The following is a 26,199-nucleotide window of genomic DNA, read 5'->3' as shown; positions in this document are numbered from 1 at the left end:
TATAGGAAAATATTTAGACAAGTAAATTATTTTAGAAAACACTGATTGAAAAAAAGATTCATTGTCCCAATTAGGGCCATAAATATTGAAAATATAAACGGCCAGTTACGACAATATATCTCCCATTAGGATCAGAGATAATGTCAGAGCACGTGAAATTGACCGATTTACAAATTGAAATTGCAACACCTCTAGACTTCCCCTGGAAAGAATGGTACACCTGACCGACCCACCTTCTGCGTAGCATGGCATGCTCTGAAAGTTTCAAGTGGGTCTCCTGAAGATAAACAATGTGTGCCCCCAAGTGCTGACGATGATTTACTACGTTTGATAGGCTGGTTTAGACCTCTACAGTTCCAACTTATACATTTTAAACCCACCCCGGACTGACCAGAGAAATTAGGTTGAGTCATACTGCCCTTCTTGCCATCAAGTAAATGTGCATACGAGTGTACTCAATACAAAATGAAAAGCCATTACAAAAGGTTAAGTAAGGTGACTTAGTGAAAGGTAAATAACAATATAACAAAGAACATGTTGGTAACAAGTGAACAACCAATTTCCTCCCCAAGTAACATGTAATGGATGATAAAATTAAATCTCACTGTTTGCGGCAACTCCATTAAATAAAAGTGACACAGTACACTGATGATACCCAAACATATAAATTAAAACTAAAATAAATTAGAATAAATAAATAATAATAACAACACAAAATAAGTGATAATAGAAAATAAGGAACCCCTCTCAATTGGGAGGTAGAGGGAACAAATGCAGTTCCTTAAGGCCCTGACACACCAAGCAGTGACCAGAAAACTCGCCGATGCCGACGCCGACTGTTGCGTCTGTTGAGTTTGGGCGATAGGGCACGCTTCGTCGTCCGACTAACGAAAGCGGTCGATTTCGGCCTGGTGTGTCAGGGCCTTTAGACCACAGCATTGGGGGATTTTTTGATACTTGCATTTACAAAGTCCATCGCTAAGTCCGGATCCTCAAATGTGTGTGTCCAACCGCCTGGCAGGGTTATCCTCCAAATGAAATAGCATTTTTGAGGATGAAATCCTTTCTAAAGATAGGAACCAGATGTTGTTTAGAAGAAAAGTGGGAATACACCCAAAGGCACTGAAACTACAAGCAAGGTAAATTACAAATCAAAATGATTTTACTTGAATGTGTTTCTCACTTGTATTTATGTGCTGTTATTTACATTTATTGTTGCCAGTTGGTGTTGATTTGAGTCACTCGTGTTGTCATAACTGCTGTGTTAGACAAACGCTATTGTCATTACACATGTGAACATGTGTTGGTTTGCAGCATGTTTTATAGTGTTGTGTTGTAATTCTACCACAAGAGAGCACCGTGGCGGCAGGAGTAGACTGTATTTCAGAAATATGCTGAAGTTTCCCTTCGTCTCATTTTACTTAGTCTTTTTCTGTCTTCATTTTACTGCTATGATCCCTGTTCTCTAAGATCCCTAAGATCTGGGTGAACTGCAGTCAAACTAAAATACATGTATTACGGTAAGAGCATGGAAAAGGTGTCTTATAAAGATAGCTAGATTCTAATGAATGTTATAGTGATTTTACAGTCAATCAATAAGTCAGGCAGTCTGTCATTAATTAGTGAATAAATACAAATGCATATGTAATGAGAATGCAATATTATGAAAAAAAAGTATACAAATATTGATAAATGAAACGATTTCTGTTATTAATTATGCCCTTTCCTAGAAATGTATTACGATTTGATAAATAATAGGTTAAAATTAATAGTACAACATTTCTAAAGATTAATCTGACTCACTTCACCTACTCCTACCTGAGTGTCACTCAGTTTTCTCAGTGCTGGCTGGTGTCTGGCAGTTTATGAAGCACTTGATTTGATATGCAGCAGCATTTTCTATTAGCAGAGCAAACATTTGAAATGCAATTCATGACAAAAAACATTTGCCGAGCTGATGACGTATCAGCATACAGAAGGGGGATGACATTTCAGTGTTACTGTCACAACATGTAACTATTTATTTAATTAATTTAAGTCAACTTGTGTGTGGAAATCATGTAACTATTTATTTAATTAATTTAAGTCAACTTGTGTGTGGAAATATGTTCCTATAATGTGTTTTGACTGTGGCTTTGGCACACCCTCACTGTTACCATTTGGATCACACTACTGAGGGTGTTAATAATCCCCTTAGTGGTTACTTTAATGATGACTCTAGTGACTGATTTGTATGCTTACTTTGCAAAATTGCTACCCTTTAAACCCTTACTTCTCACCCTTACTCAATTAGATGAAGTTACTTTTTCCATTTTCATCATCCAATTTTAAGACTTTCCCTTGTTGAGCACTATTAGAAACAGCCTATGAACCAGATCTGGGTCAACCCCTGACCGTGGATATCTGGGATTATATCAGTCATTCTCTTTTTCAGTTTAAAGTTGTGTACAGAATACATTTATATAAGGCAAAAATAAACCGAGATATTCTCCCACTTACAAAAGGTGCAAAAGATCACTAAATGAAGCTCAGCCCAAGTTCTTTCAGGAAGACTGGTTCCCACGCTCTCATTCACAATTCTCTCTCACTCACTCGCCCTTTCTCTCAATAAGCAAGGACTTCAGGAGAATTGATGCAACCCTCCTCCACCTCCTTCACCTCCAGTTTCATCAGATCCAAGGCAGGCTAGCCCAGAAGAACCCTCATCACTCCGGATTTGTATTTCCCTTCCCTTACTTTACCACCACCAGTGTCTAGACCCCGGGGGGTTTCTCTTTTCTAGTCGGCTTCTCGTCCCCCTTAATTCATCACAGTATGATGGGGTCTAATTTCCAAAACATTATTGTTCACACAGCAATACATATGTTATCAACTACGAACTAAGTCTCTCCTGATTGAAATCATATGTATTGGCTATGGCGGAGAAACAATTGGGAAATTGTTTTTTGACACAAACTCTCCAAAATCTTACAATAATTCAACCTGACCGCCTGCTGACAGTGTTCCAGCTGAAGCCACAATTACCTGCTACAAAAGTTGTTAATTGTGCGATTTTACTTTTAGAAAATGATGCTATGTAAATAAACATTGTAAAATAAATAGCTTTAGCTAGGAATAAACTGTCTCTTACTGTAACAGCGCATTTCTATGTACATGATAGCTGCCTCGCGTATATTGAGAACATTTGGAGTGTTGGGTGTGTAGCTTGTCAGAAATTGTACCGGTACATATATCTGGCCTTTGATTTGATGTCATGCCTTTTCTTTTGTCTTCTGCTGAAGAGCATTGGTTGGGTCTCCACTGAACTTGCTTTCTTTAACTAACATTCATTTAAATTAAAGAAAATGCAGTAACAGAATGTTGATTCATATTTGAACGAAAGAAAGAATTAAAGGGGTCCCTCAGAAAACAGCTATGGTACGTCCTGAGTGCTTTTTAGCCAACACTTTACTAAACTTTTGTCATGTCTAAGAAACTTATAGTGAAAGTTTATTCTTTATGTTAGTTTTGTCATGTCCCTTTGTCCTGTGCTTTATGTTTATTCCCTTAATTAATTCTCCATCTCATTTCAGGCCTCCACGCTCCCCGCCCCCTTCTGTCTCCTGCGTCCTTGATTATTTTCCCCGCCCTGATTGTTTCCACTTGTGTCCCCTTTACCTGTGTATATATGGTGTTAGCTCCCTCCTGTTCATTGTCAGTTTGTTGTCTCTCTATGACCTACGTTCCTGCTTACCTCACGGACTTCTCACGGATCTATGTTATTGATCACTGTTGTAGTTTTCCTCGAAAGAGTGTTTTGTTTTCCTTGTTTTCATTACTGTGCAAATCCCAGTAAAGTATTTATTTTGAAACACTATCCGAGTCTGAGTTTTGAGTCGTGCAATTGAGTTCATGCCTCAGAGTTCACTCCTTGACAGTACGAACTGACCATCAAAATGAACTCAGCCGTCTCAGATCAGATTAAGAACGCCATCCGCTTTCAGGGCCAACGTCTTGGGCAACAAGAGGAGCATATGGCCACCATGCAGCAGGGAGTGATGAATCTAACCAACAGCCATCGAGAACTACAAACATCGGTGACGACCCAAGTAAATCTACTGGCAGCAGAGGTTCAGCGTGTGCTCACTCAACTGCTGGCTGTTTCTCCTCCTACGACTCTTCCGGTTCCAGCGGCGACCGGATCCGCTCCCAACCGGGCTACTGAGCCGCACAGTACTTCCATGCGTCTGGCTCCACCCGAAAAGTACTCCGGCGGAGACTCGGAACGCTGCCGGCCGTTCATCGTGCAGTGTGAGCTACACTATCACCACCAACCGGCTGCTTTTCCCACAGACAGTTCCAAAGTGGCTTTCATGATCTCCCATCTCTCCGGCCGAGCAGCAGCGTCGGCTACGGCAGAGTGGTCCCGAGGCTCCCCCATCTGCGGGTCTCTGGAAAACTTCATAGACACTATGAGAAAGATCTTCGATCAAACCACGCCGGGCAGGGAAGCAGCTCGGGCTCTGATCAAGCTGCGACAACATCAGCGGAGTGTGACTGACTACGCCATCGAGTTCCGGACTATGGCAGCCGACAGCGGCTGGAACGCCGCTGCATTGTTTGACGCTTTTCTCAGCAGTCTCTCGGATCCTCTACAAGACCAGCTGGCGCCTCTCGATCTGCCCGCTGACTTGGACTCTGTCATATCCATGGCAATAAGGATAGACAATCGTTTGACGGAGAGGAGAAGGAATAAACCCAAGGATGCGGTTGATCCGCCTCTCCGGAGGAGGCGCTCGCCACTGGATACTACTTCTTCTTGGAGGCCCCGTCACCCCTCACCACCTGCGTTCCGGACAACAGCACCCCCTGGCTCCGTGGAGGAGCCAAGGCAGTTGGGCCGCGCCAAACTTTCGATGGCAGAACGTCAGCGTCGATTAAAGGAGGGTCTGTGCTTCTACTGCGGGCAGCACGGACATCCACAAGCGGCTTGTACAGTAAAAGAGGAGGCCCACCAATAAAGAGGAGTACGTTGGTGAGCCGGATCTCTTCCTCTGACTTTCCTCCTCGCACCCTGACCCGTATCCAGGTAAAAATCAGAGACAATGTGGTTACTCGGGGTGCTCTCATTGACTCAGGGGCAGACGAAAGTCTTATGGATTGGGGTTTAGTTAAAAAATGGGACATAAAAACTAAACCTCTACCCCAGCCTCTTGAAGCGAGTGCTCTCGATGGGCGGCTGTTGTTTAAAGTGACTCACCAAACAGAGCCTTTAGAAATAAGATGTAATGATAACCATCACGAGACAATGTCATTTCACTTATTTAACTCAGCCCAACCTCCACTCATTTTGGGGTTTCCCTGGTTGAAACTTCATAACCCTCACATAGATTGGCAATCTGGGAGGGTGGAGGGGTGGGGAAAGAATTGCATAGATCACTGTTAAGCAGGTAGCGGATATTGACAGGAGAGGTAACACTGGGAGTGTTAGGCAGGGAACTATCCCAAAAAATATATTTTCCTGATGTACTTTCAGTCCCTTCCTGCTACCACGATTTAAGTGAAGTATTCAGTAAATCCAAGGCTCTGACTCTTCCTCCTCACCGCCCCTATGACTGTGCTATTGACCTGGTTGCTGGGTCTCCAATTCCTAAGGGTCGACTATACGCTATTTTAGGACCTGAGAAAGAGGACATGAAGGACTATATTGATGCCTCCCTCAAAACAGGCCTTATTCGCCCTTCATCATCAGCAGCAGGAGCGGGGTTTTTTTTTGTTGGCAAAAAGGATGGGTCTCTTAGGCCATGTATTGACTACTCACCTCTCAATGACATTACGGTTAAAAACCGGTACCCCCTTCTAGGCATGGGCGGCATCATTTTTTTCATACTGTCATACCTTGCTGACATCATACCGTGGTATACGGTATATGATGGTATCAGTCCCAATTTAAGGGGTCATTTCTCCCCCAAAAAATCTTTTACTCACGATATCAACAGCCCCACCAAAAATATTTTCCACCAGCCGCCACTGACGGTATGACTCGGGTCGACTTGAGCGAGGTGGCGTTCGGCGGCAAATAGATGTTTCGAACGGTATATTATATGTTCGGTGTAAAATGCAGCCCGAGCCGGTAGACGCTCGCAAAGTGCCGCGACGTGCGCGCAAGTGCAAAACAAGGGCTGCATACATGACACATTGTGCAAATGGCACATTTTGAGATCGGATACAGGACGCGTTTGTAGATGTCCGACGTTGTTTCCATAGTGAGCTAAGTTAACAATATATCATCATACATAAACATTTTCCGGGAGTAAATACTTGACTTATTGAATAAAATTTGCTATATTCACTAACTAGTTTGGCAATATTATTCCGTGAATGTGTTAAAAACCTTATTTCCATTTGATTCATTGGATTACTCGCGTGAATGTTTAGCACGTAAATGCTTTCGTTTTTAAAACCGTCCGACCTCGACTACAAAACCATCAACCAGTTGCAAAGGATTAAAAAATGTCAACACTCACTCACCCCGTCTTAAACATTCCCAAAGAAGTGCCTCTGTCTCTCGTTGTGCTGGATGAAGTCACTGGCGACGAGTAAACCCAAAATAGTCCCAAACAGGCGCAGAGGCATTTTTCTTTTTTACTAGTTGTCCGAGTTCGGGGCCGGCAAATGCTGCCGCCATCTTGCTCAGCTCAGCTCTGTGCTGAGCTCTGAGAGCGGGAAAGACGGACTGCCCTCCCCTGCCCTCTACTGGCGCGTGCTGTGCATTACAACCAATGTCGTCCCTGTCAAAACTCCCTGTCAGTGTAATAGAATGAAACGCATCTGTGATTTGGCGCACAGTCTGTGACGTCACGGTATTGAAAATCATACCGACGGTATTTCGAAATACCCTGGTATACCGTAATACCGTCATACCGCCCAAGCCTACCCCCTTCCTCTCATCTCGTCAGTATTTGAGCAGCTTCAGGATGCCAAGGTTTTCACCAAGTTAGACCTGCGTAACGCTTATCATTTGGTCAGGATCAGGGAGGGCGATGAATGGAAGACAGGTTTTAACACCCCGTCAGGCCAGTATGAATACCTTGTAATGCCATTTGGATTATCAAACGCCCCTGCTGTTTTCCAGGCTATGATCAACGACGTGTTGAGGGAATTTCTTAACCGTTTCGTTTTTGTCTATCTTGACGACATTCTGATCTACTCCCCTGACCTTGACATCCATAAACAACATGTCCGCCAGTTCCTACAAGAGCTGCTCCAGAATAGGTTGTTTGTCAAAGCAGAAAATTGCGAATTCCATGCAGAGACAGTCACTTTTTTGGGCTTCCTCATTTCTCCAGTTCAGGTTAGGATGGACCCAGAGAAGGTTATAGCAGTAGCTTGTTGGCCTACCCCTGACTCTCGTAAAAAAGTGCAGCAGTTTTTAGGCTTTGCAAATTTTTACCTACGTTTTGTGCGGAGTTTCAGTGCTATTGCAGCCCCTCTTCATGTCCTCACGTCCCCTCAACTGCCTTTTTTGTGGTCTCCTCAGGCTGAGGAGGCTTTTTCTCGGCTTAAAGGAATGTTCACCTCTGCTCCCATACTCACCCTGCCGGACACCACTCGTCAATTTGTGGTAGAAGTGGATGCCTCCAACGAAGGGGTGGGAGCGGTCCTCTCCCAGCGACTACAGAAGGACAACAAACTTCACCCCTGCGCTTTCCTGTCCAGGAAGCTCTCCCCAGCAGAGAGAAATTACGACGTGGGAAACCGTGAGTTGCTGGCCGTGAAGCTGGCACTAGAAGAGTCGAGGCATTGGTTGGAGGGAGTCGAGCATCCTTTTGTGGTCTGGACCGATCACAAAAACCTGAAGTATATAAGAAAAGCCAAAAGACTGAACTCCCGCCAGGCTAGGTGGACCTTGTTTTTTAACCGTTTTGAATTTGTTCTTTCCTACAGGCCACTCCCTATTCCCAACAGACCCTGGTCAGAGATCTCCATGGACTTCGTCACTGGCCTGCCCCTCTCTAGAGGTAAAACCACAGTTCTCACGGTAGTAGACCGGTTTTCTAAAATGACACATTTCATTGCTCTGAACCAAGATGCCCTCAGCTAAGGAAACGGCTGAGGTCATGATGCATAATGTGTTTCGGCTTCATGGTTTCCCAAAGGATATTGTCTCCGACCGGGGCCCCCAGTTTGTGTCACGCTTCTGGAAGGAGTTCTGCAGCCTCATCTGTGCCACGGTCAGTCTCTCGTCTGGATACCATCCGGAGTCTAACGGCCAGACAGAGCGCCTAAATCAAGAACTGGAGACCTGCCTGCGCTGCCTGGTGTCCCAGAATCCATCCTCCTGGAGCGAGCACCTCACCTGGGTTGAGTATGCGCACAACATCCTCCCTACTTCTGCCACGGGCCTGTCCCTGTTTCACTGTGTTTATGGCTACCAGCCGCCACTGTTCCCAGCCACGGAGAGAGAGGTCACGCTCCCGTCTGCCCACGCTCTGGTCAGACCTTGTCGGCGCGTGTGGGCTGCGGCTAGGAAGATCCTCTGCAGGAATTCACAACTGGTTAAAAGAGCAGCAGACCGAAAACGCCGACCAGCCCCTGTATACAAGCCAGGCCAAAAAGTCTGGCTTTCTACACGAGACCTTCCCCGTTGTCTCTCTATGACCTACGTTCCTGCTTACCTCACGGACTTCTCACGGATCTATGTTATTGATCACTGTTGTAGTTTTCCTCGAAAGAGTGTTTTGTTTTCCTTGTTTTCATTACTGTGCAAATCCCAGTAAAGTATTTATTTTGAAACACTATCCGAGTCTGAGTTTTGAGTCGTGCAATTGGGTTCATGCCTCAGAGTTCACTCCTTGACAGTACGAACTGACCATCAAAATGAACTCAGCGGTCTCAGATCAGATTAAGAACGCCATCCGCTTTCAGGGCCAACGTCTTGGGCAACAAGAGGAGCATATGGCCACCATGCAGCAGGGAGTGATGAATCTAACCAACAGCCATCGAGAACTACAAACATCGGTGACGACCCAAGTAAATCTACTGGCAGCAGAGGTTCAGCGTGTGCTCACTCAACTGCTGGCTGTTTCTCCTCCTACGACTCTTCCGGTTCCAGCGGCGACCGGATCCGCTCCCAACCGGGCTACTGAGCCGCACAGTACTTCCATGCGTCTGGCTCCACCCGAAAAGTACTCCGGCGGAGACTCGGAACGCTGCCGGCCGTTCATCGTGCAGTGTGAGCTACACTATCACCACCAACCGGCTGCTTTTCCCACGGACAGTTCCAAAGTGGCTTTCATGATCTCCCATCTCTCCGGCCGAGCAGCAGCGTCGGCTACGGCAGAGTGGTCCCGAGGCTCCCCCATCTGCGGGTCTCTGGAAAACTTCATAGACACTATGAGAAAGATCTTCGATCAAACCACGCCGGGCAGGGAAGCAGCTCGGGCTCTGATCAAGCTGCGACAACATCAGCGGAGTGTGACTGACTACGCCATCGAGTTCCGGACTATGGCAGCCGACAGCGGCTGGAACGCCGCTGCATTGTTTGACGCTTTTCTCAGCAGTCTCTCGGATCCTCTACAAGACCAGCTGGCGCCTCTCGATCTGCCCGCTGACTTGGACTCTGTCATATCCATGGCAATAAGGATAGACAATCGTTTGACGGAGAGGAGAAGGAATAAACCCAAGGATGCGTTTGATCCGCCTCTCCGGAGGAGGCGCTCGCCACTGGATACTACTTCTTCTTGGAGGCCCCGTCACCCCTCACCACCTGCGTTCCGGACAACAGCACCCCCTGGCTCCGTGGAGGAGCCAAGGCAGTTGGGCCGCGCCAAACTTTCGATGGCAGAACGTCAGCGTCGATTAAAGGAGGGTCTGTGCTTCTACTGCGGGCAGCACGGACATCCACAAGCGGCTTGTACAGTAAAAGAGGAGGCCCACCAATAAAGAGGAGTACGTTGGTGAGCCGGATCTCTTCCTCTGACTTTCCTCCTCGCACCCTGACCCGCATCCAGGTAAAAATCAGAGACAATGTGGTTACTCGGGGTGCTCTCATTGACTCAGGGGCAGACGAAAGTCTTATGGATTGGGGTTTAGTTAAAAAATGGGACATAAAAACTAAACCTCTACCCCAGCCTCTTGAAGCGAGTGCTCTCGATGGGCGGCTGTTGTTTAAAGTGACTCACCAAACAGAGCCTTTAGAAATAAGATGTAATGATAACCATCACGAGACAATGTCATTTCACTTATTTAACTCAGCCCAACCTCCACTCATTTTGGGGTTTCCCTGGTTGAAACTTCATAACCCTCACATAGATTGGCAATCTGGGAGGGTGGAGGGGTGGGGAAAGAATTGCATAGATCACTGTTAAGCAGGTAGCGGATATTGACAGGAGAGGTAACACTGGGAGTGTTAGGCAGGGAACTATCCCAGAAAATATATTTTCCTGATGTACTTTCAGTCCCTTCCTGCTACCACGATTTAAGTGAAGTATTCAGTAAATCCAAGGCTCTGACTCTTCCTCCTCACCGCCCCTATGACTGTGCTATTGACCTGGTTGCTGGGTCTCCAATTCCTAAGGGTCGACTATACGCTATTTTAGGACCTGAGAAAGAGGACATGAAGGACTATATTGATGCCTCCCTCAAAACAGGCCTTATTCGCCCTTCATCATCAGCAGCAGGAGCGGGGGTTTTTTTTGTTGGCAAAAAGGATGGGTCTCTTAGGCCATGTATTGACTACTGTTAGAAATTAAAATCAATGTTTTAATGGGGAAATGTAGTTTAAACATGCCATCAGTTTTAATGCTCTTTTATACTGAAAAAACAGAAATTCTTGTGCACAAGCAGTTAAGCTTTTATTCTGAAAATCCTTCATCTCCGGTTAGCATTTAGCATGTGGCTAATATACGATTTCCTGAAGAGGTGAATTTAGTAGCGAAATGAGAGAGTGGTGCAAACCGAAGCCTACTGACTTAACACTACAACTATAGATGTCGAGATACTACCATGCTGAATATTAAATGAAGGTACAGTTTATTTGAATACATTATTTACAGACGAGAGTAGCATGTGACAACATCCGGAATGACCGGAAACCAAACGAGCCGAGAAGTATTGTTTAGAGTATTGATTACAGCGTTTAGAATGTGTTAAATGAAAAGTGATGAAAGAGAATATGAGGAGAAACGGCGTGTTAAGCATATATTGAATGTGAAAAGAACCTATCCTCTGTTTAAATGCAATAACGGACATTGGAGACGAGGCGAGCCGGCTGGCGGGGAGGAGCCAGCAGAGGATATATAAACAGCACCGGAGGAGAGATCCATTCTCTTCTCTTCCCTATCGAGGAGGGCCAGATCACAGCTGTTTGTCTGACTGAACAATATTCTGTCTGTAACACTACCGCGCCTTTTTAAATTAAAGTACCCAATTGAACTTTCACAGAGACTCCATTTAGTCTCCTATTTTAAAGCTTCTCTCCTGGTCGGGAGAATAACGAACACAGTTAACAATCTGGTGAGTTCCCTGACGTGATCTCGCTGACCGAGGAGAGAAAACCAACCGGCTGTTTCCTGGAGACGCTTGCAGCCATTCGACACACAAGAGCTCAAATCAATCGGTAAGAAGATGCCTGTTATGACAAAGATTCTTCACTAGTTAAACTAGGCAAAGTTAGATTTGTGTGTTTGATGGCAGCCGGCTGATCCTGAAAATAGCTGTGCATTTTAATGTTAAAACAACCCAAATTGATAAAATAATCACTCTAAAACCACGAGGCGTTGTTTTGTCACAAGCAGGGTGAGTTCACACTTTCTTTTGTTCCATTAACCCTGCATGCTATTAACCACGTGTGGGTGTTGAATTTTAAATATATAGTGTGTGGACATTGTACTTCGGATAGGTGCCTTGCTGCTTTCACATGGGTGTCTCTTGTTACGTTAATAGTTATTTAGCCTATCACGTAAGGGTATATAGCCCATTTAACGATTTTTTGTTAAGATCTGGAGACATAGCGAATCGGTTAAGGGCCGAGTAAGTGAAAACCAGCGGGGCATAGTGAATCAACTAAGGGTTAAGACCGAAGTCAGTGCTTTAAAGAAAGTCCTTTTCAAGAAAGGCTTGGTTAAGGTCTAAGCCTTAATCAGTGGTTAAAACTGTTCTGTTTAAAAAAAGATATTGCGGGTGGGTTACGGTAATCGGAGTTACAGCAGCAGTGCAGTAATAAGACGACGGTCTATTATCAGTGGCTGATAGGTCTCCATATTAGTCCCAGTTTGGCGTGTCCAAATAGCAACAGTTAACCATAGTCGACTATAAAGTCAAATATTACGTGAACAGGTTTATAGCTAGTGCGTAAGGGTTCCTAACTTTAAGTGATGATATTAATAAGATAAAGCCCATAGTCGACTATAAAGTCAAATATTACGTGAACAGGTTTATAGCTAGTGCGTAAGGGTTCCTAACTTTAAGTGATGATATCAATAAGATAAAGCCCATTTTTTTCATAGTAAGCTAGATAGAAATGTTGTTATTTTAAACTAAGTGTTTTTTTGGCTTGGATTTCAGGGTTTATAATACCACACCAGTGGTTTACTTTGTTACGGTTCCTTTAAAGATCACTTCGCCATTGTTTAAACTCCCACCTGAGAGCCGCATGGACAAATCTCTTTGTCTACAGGTCAGAGTGCGAAATAATCGGGTGCCATCTTGTTTACACCCCACATGTGGAAAAACAAAGACAGGGCAATCGCCATTTCGTGAAATGCAAATTCAATTTGCTCCTTTTGCTTTGAATTTGCATTTACACAGAGCATCCACCAATTAGAAGTAGCAGAGTAGAACATTTAGCAGACTATTTTTGTAATTATGAGAAGGATACAGATTACAAGTGATGTTGTTCCCCCACACAGAAAACTATTGTGTCCACACAACTAGTGAGGTCAAGATGTGACGGAGCGACAGAGACTGGCCCAACATTTTCCAGCCAGTACATAGATAGACCCCGTCAGAAGACCGGGGCTGTGTTTAAAGGGGAACTTCATTTATTCTTAGCCAGAAGTGCAGTTTTTAATCAAACAATTATGTGATTTATGGAGTCAGATTACATTTTTCTCATAAACACAATTTTATAATCGGTCTGAAGTATCTGTTTTAAGGCATGAGCCGCAGATTAAATAACATAACACTGATGAAGAAGTTGTAGGGTTTTTACAACAGTTTCAAGAATCAGTCTTTATTTATTTATTCTTGAGTAACTTTACTGATTTATAGTGTAGTGCGTAAGGCAATATCTCATTATGAGTGAGGAGCACCAGCCCTTCATGCAGGTCACCCTCTGTGAGAATAGTTCATATTTTCCCTCCAGTTTGGAGACAGATTATTTTATCATATGTTAGTTCAGCAGTGTCAACCAATCCTCTAATCCTAGAGTTATTGAGACGCATTAGCGACACCAGGGGTATTGTTTTTCGCAGCAACGATGATGCATAATGCCATGACAAAAGCCATTATTGAAACAAAGCCATTATTGAAACAAGTAAACTATTAGAAGTGCTAATGGGAAATGTTTTGTGAATATGCATTTATGCCATCAGAAAGCCATACATCATATGATATTTTTGTACGCCTTGTGGGTACACGGAGAAGTTATATTTATTTAATGCAACGTTATGGGTTTTACATGTCCTGTTCAGAATAGGGTAATCATTGCAATATTAATTGAGCACTTTATGCTCAAAGGAGGGAGTGTCATGATTATACAGATATGTTGATTTCAGTGACGTAGTTAATAAATAATAACATGTAGTCAACAATAGGTCATAAAACAACAAGAGGTATGCCAAAGCTTGGGCCTTCTCCAAGGAGGGAGTGGTCCAGTTTTAGATATTAGACAAATAGAAGTGGATGAATATGTCAGAACTCTGAGTAATATTATGCAAGTTTTGTCTACACAGCAGGCTAGGAAAACTACAGAGATACCAGACGAGACACCAGAAGAGACTCCTGTTCGGCCAGGTGATTGGGTGAGGGTGAAAGTTCACAAAAGACAGTGGGCTCATCCCCGGTGGACGGAAGCGTGAAAGGTTGTAACAAACTTCACACGCGCTCCGGTTTAAAGGTAAAGAAAAAGGAGCAAATTGACACCACCTCACACATTGTCACCCTTCACTGGCGACTTCCAGAACATTATTGGGAGTTAGGACTGATTTGGCAGAGCTGGAACAAAACAATAAATAGAAATAAGATAAAGATAGAAACAGCTCAAAAGACAAATTGTCTATAGATTTTTATAGATTGTACATTAATGTGAAAACCTATTTTTTTGTTTTACATCTGAAAAAGAGTCCAATTTTTTTGTATGTTATTTTTGGACTCATTATTTAAATTCTGTAACGGACACAACCAGGTTTAAAATAGAGATGATGACGAGAACAAAGCCAAACCAATTGTGGGGTCCCCTAGGGATAAGAGTACACAGGCTACTAACCCAAAAGTACAGCTTTGTACGTACAAACTCTATGAACAAAATTTCCTAGCAGACAGTGGCGACATTGCAGATATGTCCAGTCACCAAAGTTAGTTATGTTCTAAATAACAGTGAGATTTAAAGTGATGGAGAAAATATGGAGACGTTCCTTTATAGTGTGTGAAATATGTGGTGCTTGAAGCATCTAGGTATTTAAATGTATGGAAGAAAGTGGTTTCCTGAAAGTTAATTGGAGTAAACATGTTACAGTGGGTGAAAACAATGTTTAGGGATATGGTACAATTATTAGAAAACATTAACTGGGCTTAGATGACATTTAACATCAAAGAAAGATAGTATGGTTAGGAAAATAGAGTGGGAAAGATTGGATTTATTTTACCTCAGTGTGTTAACTATAGATAATGCGTCCCGAGATCTCTCTCTCTCTATCTCTCCGCCTGTCAGAACGCTACGACCCCAACTTCCAAGCAGACAAAAGACCTCACCACGGAAGACTCCTCCTCCTCCATCGAACAGACAGAGAAGCAGAGCTGAACCAACAATGACAAGACTTTATCCAGAACCATCTCCACCTGAGGAATCCAGAACTACAGGTGACATAAAAAGGCACACTCTCATCGGTCCCCCACAGGACATGAAGTTCCAAGCTGAGCCACAAGATTTGGACACAAGAGCAGAGTGTGGGACATGAGAGCAGAATACGCCCTCCATGCAACAAAGTAGAGACTGTAAAGGAGGAGATGAAAAGCAAAGCAAATGGGACACTGAAAAGAGTTACAGCGGAAGGGTCCAAGCGCAGATGGACTGAGGAGAAGGTGGACGGAGAAGAGGACAAGACGGAGGAGTTGGCATGGTCCGGCAGAACGTGAGGGGGTCGTGGCTTGACAACCAGAGGGGGAGAGAAGGAAAATGGGAGTGAGTGAGTTTACACATAAACACACTTATTCACCAACGAGAAATACGTAAAGAAAAATATTTATTAGCCATGAATTAATCAATTGGTGAATTTATAAAGAAAGAAAGAGGAAACTATTAAATAACCCTAAAAACACACTGAGGGTAGAACATATTATTCAATCTTTTCATCATATGAACAAATTATTCTTTAAGAGTTTTTTTTTATTCATGTGTGAATGTGGGTAAGATTGAATTTGTTACTTTATTTGTATGGAAAATGTTAAAGGTAGAGCTAGTACCAAGCCAAAGATAGTATTCCAATCTAGAGTATTGATTTCTCCATTGTAGCATGGTTATTACCTCAGGAGGGAAGATTAAGGTGGAAATAACAGTTGTTTTTTGTCCAAGATGTAGAGTTTTAAAAAGACAAAAGAGAGATTGCACATTTTAATTTAAAAAAACTAATATAATTGGGAGTAATACATGGGGGGCCTTGGATCACTCATTGTGATGGTGCATATTTTACAACAAATATCGTTCAGGGAGAAGGGGTCGCTCGACCCACCCTGCAGATGTTTTAAATCTTACTTGCAGCTTCAGAGGGAGCGCACGGCACCAGAGTATGAGTTTTAAAAGACAAGCGCCACCAGCTCCTAAAGGTCATCCATTCAATCAGTGATGACCTGACTTTTAGAGATGTTATTTAAAGGAGAAACATATCTGCCATAGGTGTAAATTCCTGAATTGAACTGCAAACCATTAATGAAATGACTTCTGTTTTTAAAGTTCTTGTTAAAGGAGGGAGTAATTATCACATGCTCTAGCACCCAAGGTTCTGTTACAGGGGTTAGCATAGCTATTTAAGTAGACAAGAATTGAAAATAAATTAGTATAATGAGTTATTGATATTCCACTGGTTCTCACACCATTTCAGGGACTTTATCACTGCATTAGAACAGACCACCAGTAATGAGAAGGAACTTTTAAGTGATGAAACTCTACAACTGTTGTAACTGACCAAAATCTTCTCCCAGAAATGACTGTCTAGAATGCCGTACCCCAGAGTAGAACGTACCGATTGATCACGACGGCCCCTTCTAGAGAACATATTACTTTCATACCTTAAATGGTATGAAAGGAGGGAGGGTACATTTCTCATGAGGAGATAATTACAAATGCTAGCAGAACAAGACGACCCACCCCCGTATTCAGATGTTGATGACAATGATGAGTTAGTTTAAATGATATGGATGTCCGGAGATGAGATTGATCAATGAATGTCCAGCTGATGTGATTCTTTACATTATGAAATCATGTGAAGAAGTGAGCAAAATAAAATGCTAAAATGGAGTGAATCCATTTCAATTTATTTTATACTATTCCAAGATAGTGTATTTTTATTTTCAATTTATTTTATACTATACCAAGATGGTCTATTTTATTGCTATTCTAAAATGGTTTATTTCTTTTCACTTTGTAAAAACAAGTGCCTTAACACTGAGCGTGGTATGAGAACGGTTTCTGTGAAAGGAGGGAGGAAGAAATGTTCTGATACCAAGCCATTGCTGCTATTTTGAAGAATGATATTGAATGTAAACACTAGAAGTTATGCACAAGGGAAAACTTTTATGTTTGAACACAGACAAGAATTTATTTTGTATTTTTGTAAAGCCGGCTGTAAAACCATTCCATTTGATTGTATGTTTGTTCATATGAAATATGTAATATGCAAAGTTCAGATGAAGAACTCATTGATTTCAGTATTATACACACCTTTTAGGTGTGTAAGGAGGGACTGTTAGAAATTAAAATCAATGTTTTAATGGGGAAATGTAGTTTAAACATGCCATCAGTTTTAATGCTCTTTTATACTGAAAAACCAGAAATTCTTGTGCACAAGCAGTTAAGCTTTTATTCTGAAAATCCTTCATCTCCGGTTAGCATTTAGCATGTGGCTAATATACGATTTCCTGAAGAGGTGAATTTAGTAGCGAAATGAGAGAGTGGTGCAAACCGAAGCCTACTGACTTAACACTACAACTATAGATGTCGAGATACTACCATGCTGAATATTAAATGAAGGTACAGTTTATTTGAATACATTATTTACAGACGAGAGTAGCATGTGACAACATCCGGAATGACCGGAAACCAAACGAGCCGAGAAGTATTGTTTAGAGTATTGATTACAGCGTTTAGAATGTGTTAAATGAAAAGTGATGAAAGAGAATATGAGGAGAAACGGCGTGTTAAGCATATATTGAATGTGAAAAGAACCTATCCTCTGTTTAAATGCAATAACGGACATTGGAGACGAGGCGAGCCGGCTGGCGGGGAGGAGCCAGCAGAGGATATATAAACAGCACCGGAGGAGAGATCCATTCTCTTCTCTTCCCTATACACAAGTTATTGAGCCGTTTCCGCTCTACATCCTGAACTCCTCCCTTCGATGCAATGCACTTCCGTTTTGGCGGACTGGGTTTGTTTTGCTAGCTAGCTCCGTTGTGCCGACAAAGCACTGATATCGCAGAGACAAAGAGGATATAACAATTACAACATGAAGAAAAGTGGTTCGGGAACTACGTGTGCGGTAGTTGGTTGCAATCACTCGAGAAAGCACCTGAACGAGTGGTTAGATAGAGAGTGCTACGACCACAAACCAGCACCCAGCACCCAGCCATGTTGTTCATTAAATACAGATAAACACAACAAATACTGCATGCATTGTATTTTTTAATATTATATATGAATATTTTCATAGTGATGTAATTGTGTGGGCTGCTTTTATATTTTAATTTGTAATACCTGTTAGGATTAAACATGTGATCTTTCTTGTTGAAGCCATTTCTTTAGTTTCCTCTCAACAATTAATTCATTCAGTGTTATTTATGTACAGTATGAGCTTAATATGAATGATGAACTGTGTTAAAAGAAATTGTAGCACTCTAAGGAACATATGAAATGCAATAATGCAATAACAGTGCAATAATGAAATGAAATTACATCAAACTTTATTTTCACTCAAACAGTACAGGCACATATGATATATTGCACAGCATAAAGAGATCATGTAAATTGTGCATTATGTAAACAACAGACAACTGTTGGCTCCTGTGGGCATGACCTAAATAAGGCAGTTTATTTTGGTTTTATGCTGGGCCACGTCGTCATGTTATCCTCCCAGTTTTGCACTGAATTCGGGTGGGGGAGAGTAACGCCATCTCCAGTCAAAGAAGTAGAATCGTGTTCCCAAGCTAGCATCACTGTTAGCATCGAAATCGCTGTGTTTACACCAGTGCCCGTCTGACTGTTTACATCGGTTTACACCGACAGACGCTGTGCAAAAGACTTCCGGCGGAAATGAAGTGCATTTGTGTAGTGTCATGGTGCTACCCGTGTTTTGGCGCGTAAACTTGTCTATCGAGGAGGGCCAGATCACAGCTGTTTGTCTGACTGAACAATATTCTGTCTGTAACACTACCGCGCCTTTTTAAATTAAAGTACCCAATTGAACTTTCACAGAGACTCCATTTAGTCTCCTATTTTAAAGCTTCTCTCCTGGTCGGGAGAATAACGAACACAGTTAACACTACTCACCTCTCAATGACATTACGGTTAAAAACCGGTACCCCCTTCTAGGCATGGGCGGCATCATTTTTTTCATACTCTCATACCTTGCTGACATCATACCGTGGTATACGGTATATGACGGTATCAGTCCCAATTTAAGGGGTCATTTCTCCCCCCAAAAATCTTTTACTCACTATATCAACAGCCCCACCAAAAATATTTTCCACCAGCCGCCACTGACGGTATGACTCGGGTCGACTTGAGCGAGGTGGCGTTCGGCGGCAAATAGATGTTTCGAACGGTATATTATATGTTCGGTGTAAAATGCAGCCCGAGCCGGTAGACGCTCGCAAAGTGCCGCGACGTGCGCGCAAGTGCAAAACAAGGGCTGCATACATGACACATTGTGCAAATGGCACATTTTGAGATCGGATACAGGACGCGTTTGTAGATGTCCGACGTTGTTTCCATAGTGAGCTAAGTTAACAATATATCATCATACATAAACATTTTCCGGGAGTAAATACTTGACTTATTGAATAAAATTTGCTATATTCACTAACTAGTTTGGCAATATTATTCCGTGAATGTGTTAAAAACCTTATTTCCATTTGATTCATTGGATTACTCGCGTGAATGTTTAGCACGTAAATGCTTTCGTTTTTAAAACCGTCCGACCTCGACTACAAAACCATCAACCAGTTGCATAGGATTAAAAAATGTCAACACTCACTCACCCCGTCTTAAACATTCCCAAAGAAGTGCCTCTGTCTCTCGTTGTGCTGGATGAAGTCACTGGCGACGAGTAAACCCAAAATAGTCCCAAACAGGCGCAGAGGCATTTTTCTTTTTTACTAGTTGTCCGAGTTCGGGGCCGGCAAATGCTGCCGCCATCTTGCTCAGCTCAGCTCTGTGCTGAGCTCTGAGAGCGGGAAAGACGGACTGCCCTCCCCTGCCCTCTACTGGCGTGTGCTGTGCATTACAACCAATGTCGTCCCTGTCAAAACTCCGTGTCAGTGTAATAGAATGAAACGCATCTGTGATTTGGCGCACAGTCTGTGACGTCACGGTATTGAAAATCATACCGACGGTATTTCGAAATACCCTGGTATACCGTAATACCGTCATACCGCCCAAGCCTACCCCCTTCCTCTCATCTCGTCAGTATTTGAGCAGCTTCAGGATGCCAAGGTTTTCACCAAGTTAGACCTGCGTAACGCTTATCATTTGGTCAGGATCAGGGAGGGCGATGAATGGAAGACAGGTTTTAACACCCCGTCAGGCCAGTATGAATACCTTGTAATGCCATTTGGATTATCAAACGCCCCTGCTGTTTTCCAGGCTATGATCAACGACGTGTTGAGGGAATTTCTGAACCGTTTCGTTTTTGTCTATCTTGACGACATTCTGATCTACTCCCCTGACCTTGACATCCATAAACAACATGTCCGCCAGTTCCTACAAGAGCTGCTCCAGAATAGGTTGTTTGTCAAAGCAGAAAATTGCGAATTCCATGCAGAGACAGTCACTTTTTTGGGCTTCCTCATTTCTCCAGGTCAGGTTAGGATGGACCCAGAGAAGGTTATAGCAGTAGCTTGTTGGCCTACCCCTGACTCTCGTAAAAAAGTGCAGCAGTTTTTAGGCTTTGCAAATTTTTACGTACGTTTTGTGCGGAGTTTCAGTGCTATTGCAGCCCCTCTTCATGTCCTCACGTCCCCTCAAGTGCCTTTTTTGTGGTCTCCTCCGGCTGAGGAGGCTTTTTCTCGGCTTAAAGGAATGTTCACCTCTGCTCCCATACTCACCCTGCCGGACACCACTCGTCAGTTTGTGGTAGAAGTGGATGCCTCCAACGAAGGGGTGGGAGCGGTCCTCTCCCAGCGACTACAGAAGGACAACAAACTTCACCCCTGCGCTTTCCTGTCCAGGAAGCTCTCCCCAGCAGAGAGAAATTACGACGTGGGAAACCGTGAGTTGCTGGCCGTGAAGCTGGCACTAGAAGAGTCGAGGCATTGGTTGGAGGGAGTCGAGCATCCTTTTGTGGTCTGGACCGATCACAAAAACCTGAAGTATATAAGAAAAGCCAAAAGACTGAACTCCCGCCAGGCTAGGTGGACCTTGTTTTTTAACCGTTTTGAATTTGTCCTTTCCTACAGGCCACTCCCTATTCCCAACAGACCCTGGTCAGAGATCTCCATGGACTTCGTCACTGGCCTGCCCCTCTCTAGAGGTAAAACCACAGTTCTCACGGTAGTAGACCGGTTTTCTAAAATGACACATTTCATTGCTCTGAACCAAGATGCCCTCAGCTAAGGAAACGGCTGAGGTCATGATGCATAATGTGTTTCGGCTTCATGGTTTCCCAAAGGATATTGTCTCCGACCGGGGCCCCCAGTTTGTGTCACGCTTCTGGAAGGAGTTCTGCAGCCTCATCTGTGCCACGGTCAGTCTCTCGTCTGGATACCATCCGGAGTCTAACGGCCAGACAGAGCGCCTAAATCAAGAACTGGAGACCTGCCTGCGCTGCCTGGTGTCCCAGAATCCATCCTCCTGGAGCGAGCACCTCACCTGGGTTGAGTATGCGCACAACATCCTCCCTACTTCTGCCACGGGCCTGTCCCTGTTTCACTGTGTTTATGGCTACCAGCCGCCACTGTTCCCAGCCACGGAGAGAGAGGTCACGCTCCCGTCTGCCCACGCTCTGGTCAGACCTTGTCGGCGCGTGTGGGCTGCGGCTAGGAATATCCTCTGCAGGAATTCACAACTGGTTAAAAGAGCAGCAGACCGAAAACGCCGACCAGCCCCTGTATACCAGCCAGGCCAAAAAGTCTGGCTTTCTACACGAGACCTTCCCCGTTGTCTCTCTATGACCTACGTTCCTGCTTACCTCACGGACTTTTCACGGATCTATGTTATTGATCACTGTTGTAGTTTTCCTCGAAAGAGTGTTTTGTTTTCCTTGTTTTCATTACTGTGCAAATCCCAGTAAAGTATTTATTTTGAAACACTATCCGAGTCTGAGTTTTGAGTCGTGCAATTGGGTTCATGCCTCAGAGTTCACTCCTTGACAACTTTGCAGCAAAGCAAACACTCTCAAGGGTAGGGCTGCTCGATTTTGGCAAAAATCATAATCACATTTAATAGTTGATTACCCTGAACTTTAAGTATAATTCAACTGAAAATCCAATACATATATTCATAATAATAAAAAAATAATCGTTTTATTTAGATTACGTTGTTTTCGTAATTGTTGCAAGCCATAATCGTAATTGCGATTAAAATACGATTAATTGAGCAGCCCTACTCAAGAGGCAATTGTCCAACAAAATCAAACCAACTCAGAAGGGAGTTGGTCATGGTTGGAAACGGTCTTTGCTCTACTTCAATGTATCCTTTTGTATAATCAAGTCAAACCAATACAAGTATCTTTATATAAAATAATACAAACCAGCTCCCTGAAACATTAAGCTCAGTACACATAGTATAAAAGAACATTATGAAACACATGTTCCAAATTATAAGAAATTAATAAAGGAGCATTGATGTTATTACTTTACTAGATTCCAGATCGTGATTGGATCAAACCAGCCATTACGAATAAATAAGCCAGGGGTGTAAAGTTGGGGACGGGGGCAATGGTGTAAGCCTTTATCGGATTTTGACACATTTTGTCACGCTTTGTCACTGCATCTTGCATGATGGTTGCAATGCTATCCAAGTGACAGTATGTGGCCGTTTCTCAATGTTTAGTAAACCTGCTGCAGAGCCACTGTTTCAAGTATACTACGTCATCAAGTATACTACGTCATCAAGTGGCGCCGAATGCTGGGTATTTAACATGCATTTAAACAGTCCTTCGGCACCACTCGATGACGTAGTATACTTGAAATAGTGGCTCTGCAGCAGGTTCACTCAACATTGAGAAACGGCCTCTGTCTGCATAAATATATACACCTGGCAAAGTAGTTAAAACCGCCTCTTTGAAACAGGATGTGTCAAAGGTGGACATTTTGTCAAGTTTAGACATACAGACGCACAATGTAAAATAAATACCAGTGTTGATATTACTGCCAGTAATGACCTTTCAGTCACTTTGGGAGTGGTGACATGCTCCTATCTTGTGTTTGGAATACTGCTGCTTGCACAGCCTTTGAGTCAACATTTGTATAAGACTGTTTCTTTCTAATTATAAAGAAATCCTAACCCTAATGGAAAGGCAGACAACTGCTATAGTAAAGTAAAATACAGTCTCGTCAAAAAAATCCCCTGTTCTACAACTGCTGTATTATTTATACCTCCATGATGACAATACTGCGTGGCAGTAACAATACTTGCTTTAAGGTGTGTGTGTGTGTTTGTGTGTGAGTGTGTGTGTGTGTGTGTGTGCGCGCAACATAACTACCTTCATTTTGTTGTCACAGAGACATATCATTATTGTTATTATAATAATCTTCATTTGTCTCCATAACAATAATGATAAGGGGTAGATGGGGAGTAAGACGATAGAAAGGTGTCTCTAGGATCACATTTTATCATAATGACACTGACACAGACCAACAACGTTTATACAAACACAAACATCACTGTGGCGGATGGTGAAAACTCAACTGTAATTGATTGTTGTAAAATGAGAAAAGTGAAAGATAATATTTCCCTATTTGTTTCTAGATGGCAGGAAATCCATTGAAAACAATCAAGTGTTTGTAAGACAACATGTCAATTTTTCTTTTGCCTTTCACACATGGTTCACATATTAGCATTTAAATAAAAAGTCCATTCCCTCACTGTGAGGCAGAGCTTATAGGCTGTTTAAAGAATGATGCTAGGGTTCGACTCTGTGGCTGTTTAGTACAGTACAAACAAATGATAACTTACCAACTTTCCCACAATTACTTTCACTCAGGCAACAGTTAACCTGGTCCACGAGTTGAGTCTACAGTTAACACCCTTGTTTGTATTTGCACCATGTGCTGTGTGCAGCACATTGTAGACAACTTATTTTAACCTTTTTATGAAAAGGTCAAATATATAATCCAGGATATGTCAATATGTAATTTGTGATATTTGAAATGGCACCAAAGATGAGGTGATGACAATCAAATGTTTGTATATTCTAGATAAGGTATATAAAGAGTGCTTCTCTTCCAAGACCATTACACGACTCATCACACTGCTAGAGCTGTACAACTTCATCTGATCATCACAGCAAGGTAAAGGTTCAGTTTCTTAGTTTCTTTTAACAATAATAACTGTCAAACAAGACTATAGTCCATGTGTTCATATATATATATTTGTAATATGTCAAAGATGACAAAATTATAAAGTGTTGTCAACTAATTCTGTAATATATTAAATGTAACTTGTTAACATCGCTGTTCTTTACATAGATGGCGTCAGTTTTCCACTGCATTGTGCTCCTTTGTTTGACCGGTAGAATAAGGATGGAGGCAGATGTAAGTGATATAAGTTATGCTTAGCTATGGATAATACAGTGGTAATGACTTAAAAATAATATCATTGTTCCATCACCTGTAACATTAGTATTTTGAAATATTATCATAATGGTTGCACAGTAGTAGTCTTTTAATTGACAATGAGACAATATAAAGTGATATAATAATCAATTGGGACGGGGACTCAAGTCTCATGATAAGAACGTGTTCAACCCCCATAGCTTAAATTCACAAAGTGCGTTTGAACACAGATACTGCAGGGAGTTTAAGTAAAGATTGAATTGGCACAATGACATTTTGGGCAATGCTTCTAGTGTTGTTGTAGTGATTTCAATCTGAGGCTCAACCATGAATCAGGATCTGTTCATTCCTAATAATGCGTTCTTTACATTCACAGGAAAGTTGTCCCAGAGGACAAGGTTGGTACATCCTACTGGACAGCATTTGAAGTTTTCATTGCTTTGGTTGCATTCTAAGTTAATATTTACGAGCTCAAGCATAGAGAAATGCACTCCTCAGTTTAAGACCAACAGTAAAAGTGCATTTGAAAACCAAAAATGCATATATGTCCATAAACTGTAGCAAAGAAAGTATATCTAATCTAAGGCCCATTAGTATTTTGTTGAGTCTGTTTTTTTTTACAATTGTGTTGTAGGTTGCCCCCAAGGTTGGTCTCTGCTTGGCTCTCGCTGTTTCATCTTCAACTATGAGGAAAAGGAATGGGCTATTGCTGAGGTACTTTATACAATTACAACAATAATACAGTAACTGGAACACTAAATCTTGGCTTATTCTCTGAAACAGATGAAAAAGATTGTTTGCCTGTCCATACTTTCACTGACTTTGTTTCCCCTCCGTAGAAATCTTGCACTGCCCTGGGTGGTAATCTGGCTTCCATCCAAACGCAAGTTGAATACCTATTCATCAGACAGTTAGTGAAAACGGCAACAGGCAAAAATAAACTTTCTTGGGTTGGAGGCAATGATGCTGTCAAGGTGAGATTCATGTCTGCTAGTCAATTTGTTTAAATTAAATAAAGGTGAAACGGCATTGTGAGAATTTGCACAATTGTCTGCTCTGGTTCAGCCTTAGAGTAAGCAAAAACTTTTTTGTGTAAATGCGTACACTGACTGATAATCCTTTTTCTTTCAGGAGGGTGTGTGGCTGTGGAGCGATGGCTCTAATTTTAAATTTAGCGGCTGGGCAAAGGGGGAGCCAAATGGTCAAGAAAAGGAAAAGTGTATGGAGATTAACTTTAGAGGTAAAAGACTATTATTGTTCTTTATCCTCTTTAGTCATACTAACAATGTCTACTTGATACATTAATTAAGTGCTTGTGCTGTTTTTGATTGTTTTTAACATGCAGAATCTGACTACGTCAACGACTCTGTGTGTTCTGGGAAGAAATCGTTTGTTTGTTCTGCCGACTCATCTCCCCTGGAATAAAGATGTTAAGTCTTCATTCAGGATGTCAGGGCCTCGATGACATCAAGGTTTCAATGATTGATTGACTCTTCTGATTGGCTTTAACTTTTAATCAATAAACGTATGCATCCTGCTAAGTGATAATTCTGTATGACACCAGTCTGACGTAATAGTTATTTGTCATTCTGTACTACAACACCAAAGCTTACAGAGGTCCTGCAATAAAAACCTAATGCAACAATGTCCTCTGCTTGTTTCATTAACTGGTGATTGTACTGATGTCATTTTCTCATTTCCTGAGAATCTTCAAAAGAAATGTGAATTATTGTTTAATATCACCCCCTACTTTTTTGGGAATATTAGGATTAAAAGAGTACAAATACACTATTA

The 26,199-nt window shown here is 42.4% G+C and overlaps 3 protein-coding genes across 3 annotated transcripts in view; 2 read left to right on the top strand and 1 right to left on the bottom strand.

The window, feature by feature from the left end:
- The window catches only part of LOC307036703 (uncharacterized protein), a 57,078-nt gene extending 50,277 nt beyond the window's left edge, over window positions 1–6,801 (bottom strand). The window contains exon 1 of the mRNA XM_079677240.1: window positions 6,511–6,801. The gene's annotated coding sequence lies outside the window, so the exon portion shown is untranslated. The remainder of the gene's footprint in view (window positions 1–6,510) is intronic.
- LOC307034760 (uncharacterized protein) lies at window positions 4,023–8,777 on the top strand (the record flags this gene model as incomplete). Its single annotated transcript, XM_079673642.1, has 5 exons — window positions 4,023–4,290; window positions 6,939–7,072; window positions 7,520–7,839; window positions 7,927–8,000; window positions 8,139–8,777. 5 exons carry the CDS (start codon window positions 4,023–4,025, stop codon window positions 8,246–8,248), a joined length of 906 nt encoding a protein of 301 aa, XP_079529768.1. The 3' UTR covers window positions 8,249–8,777.
- A 15,595-nt stretch (window positions 8,778–24,372) lies between these two features.
- LOC307034759 (galactose-specific lectin nattectin-like) lies at window positions 24,373–25,830 on the top strand (the record flags this gene model as incomplete). Its single annotated transcript, XM_079673641.1, has 6 exons — window positions 24,373–24,384; window positions 24,782–24,803; window positions 25,040–25,119; window positions 25,245–25,379; window positions 25,537–25,645; window positions 25,751–25,830. The coding sequence occupies 6 exons, from the start codon at window positions 24,373–24,375 to the stop codon at window positions 25,828–25,830; spliced, it is 438 nt and encodes a 145-aa protein (XP_079529767.1).
- Window positions 25,831–26,199: the final 369 nt, after the last annotated feature.

This window comes from Notothenia rossii, assembly GCF_949606895.1.
Source record: "Notothenia rossii genome assembly, chromosome: 4".
In the NCBI taxonomy this organism is placed as follows: Eukaryota; Metazoa; Chordata; class Actinopteri; order Perciformes; family Nototheniidae; genus Notothenia; species Notothenia rossii.
The sequence above is the reverse complement of the archived record's forward strand: the minus strand, read 5'-3'. Positions and strand labels throughout refer to the sequence as shown.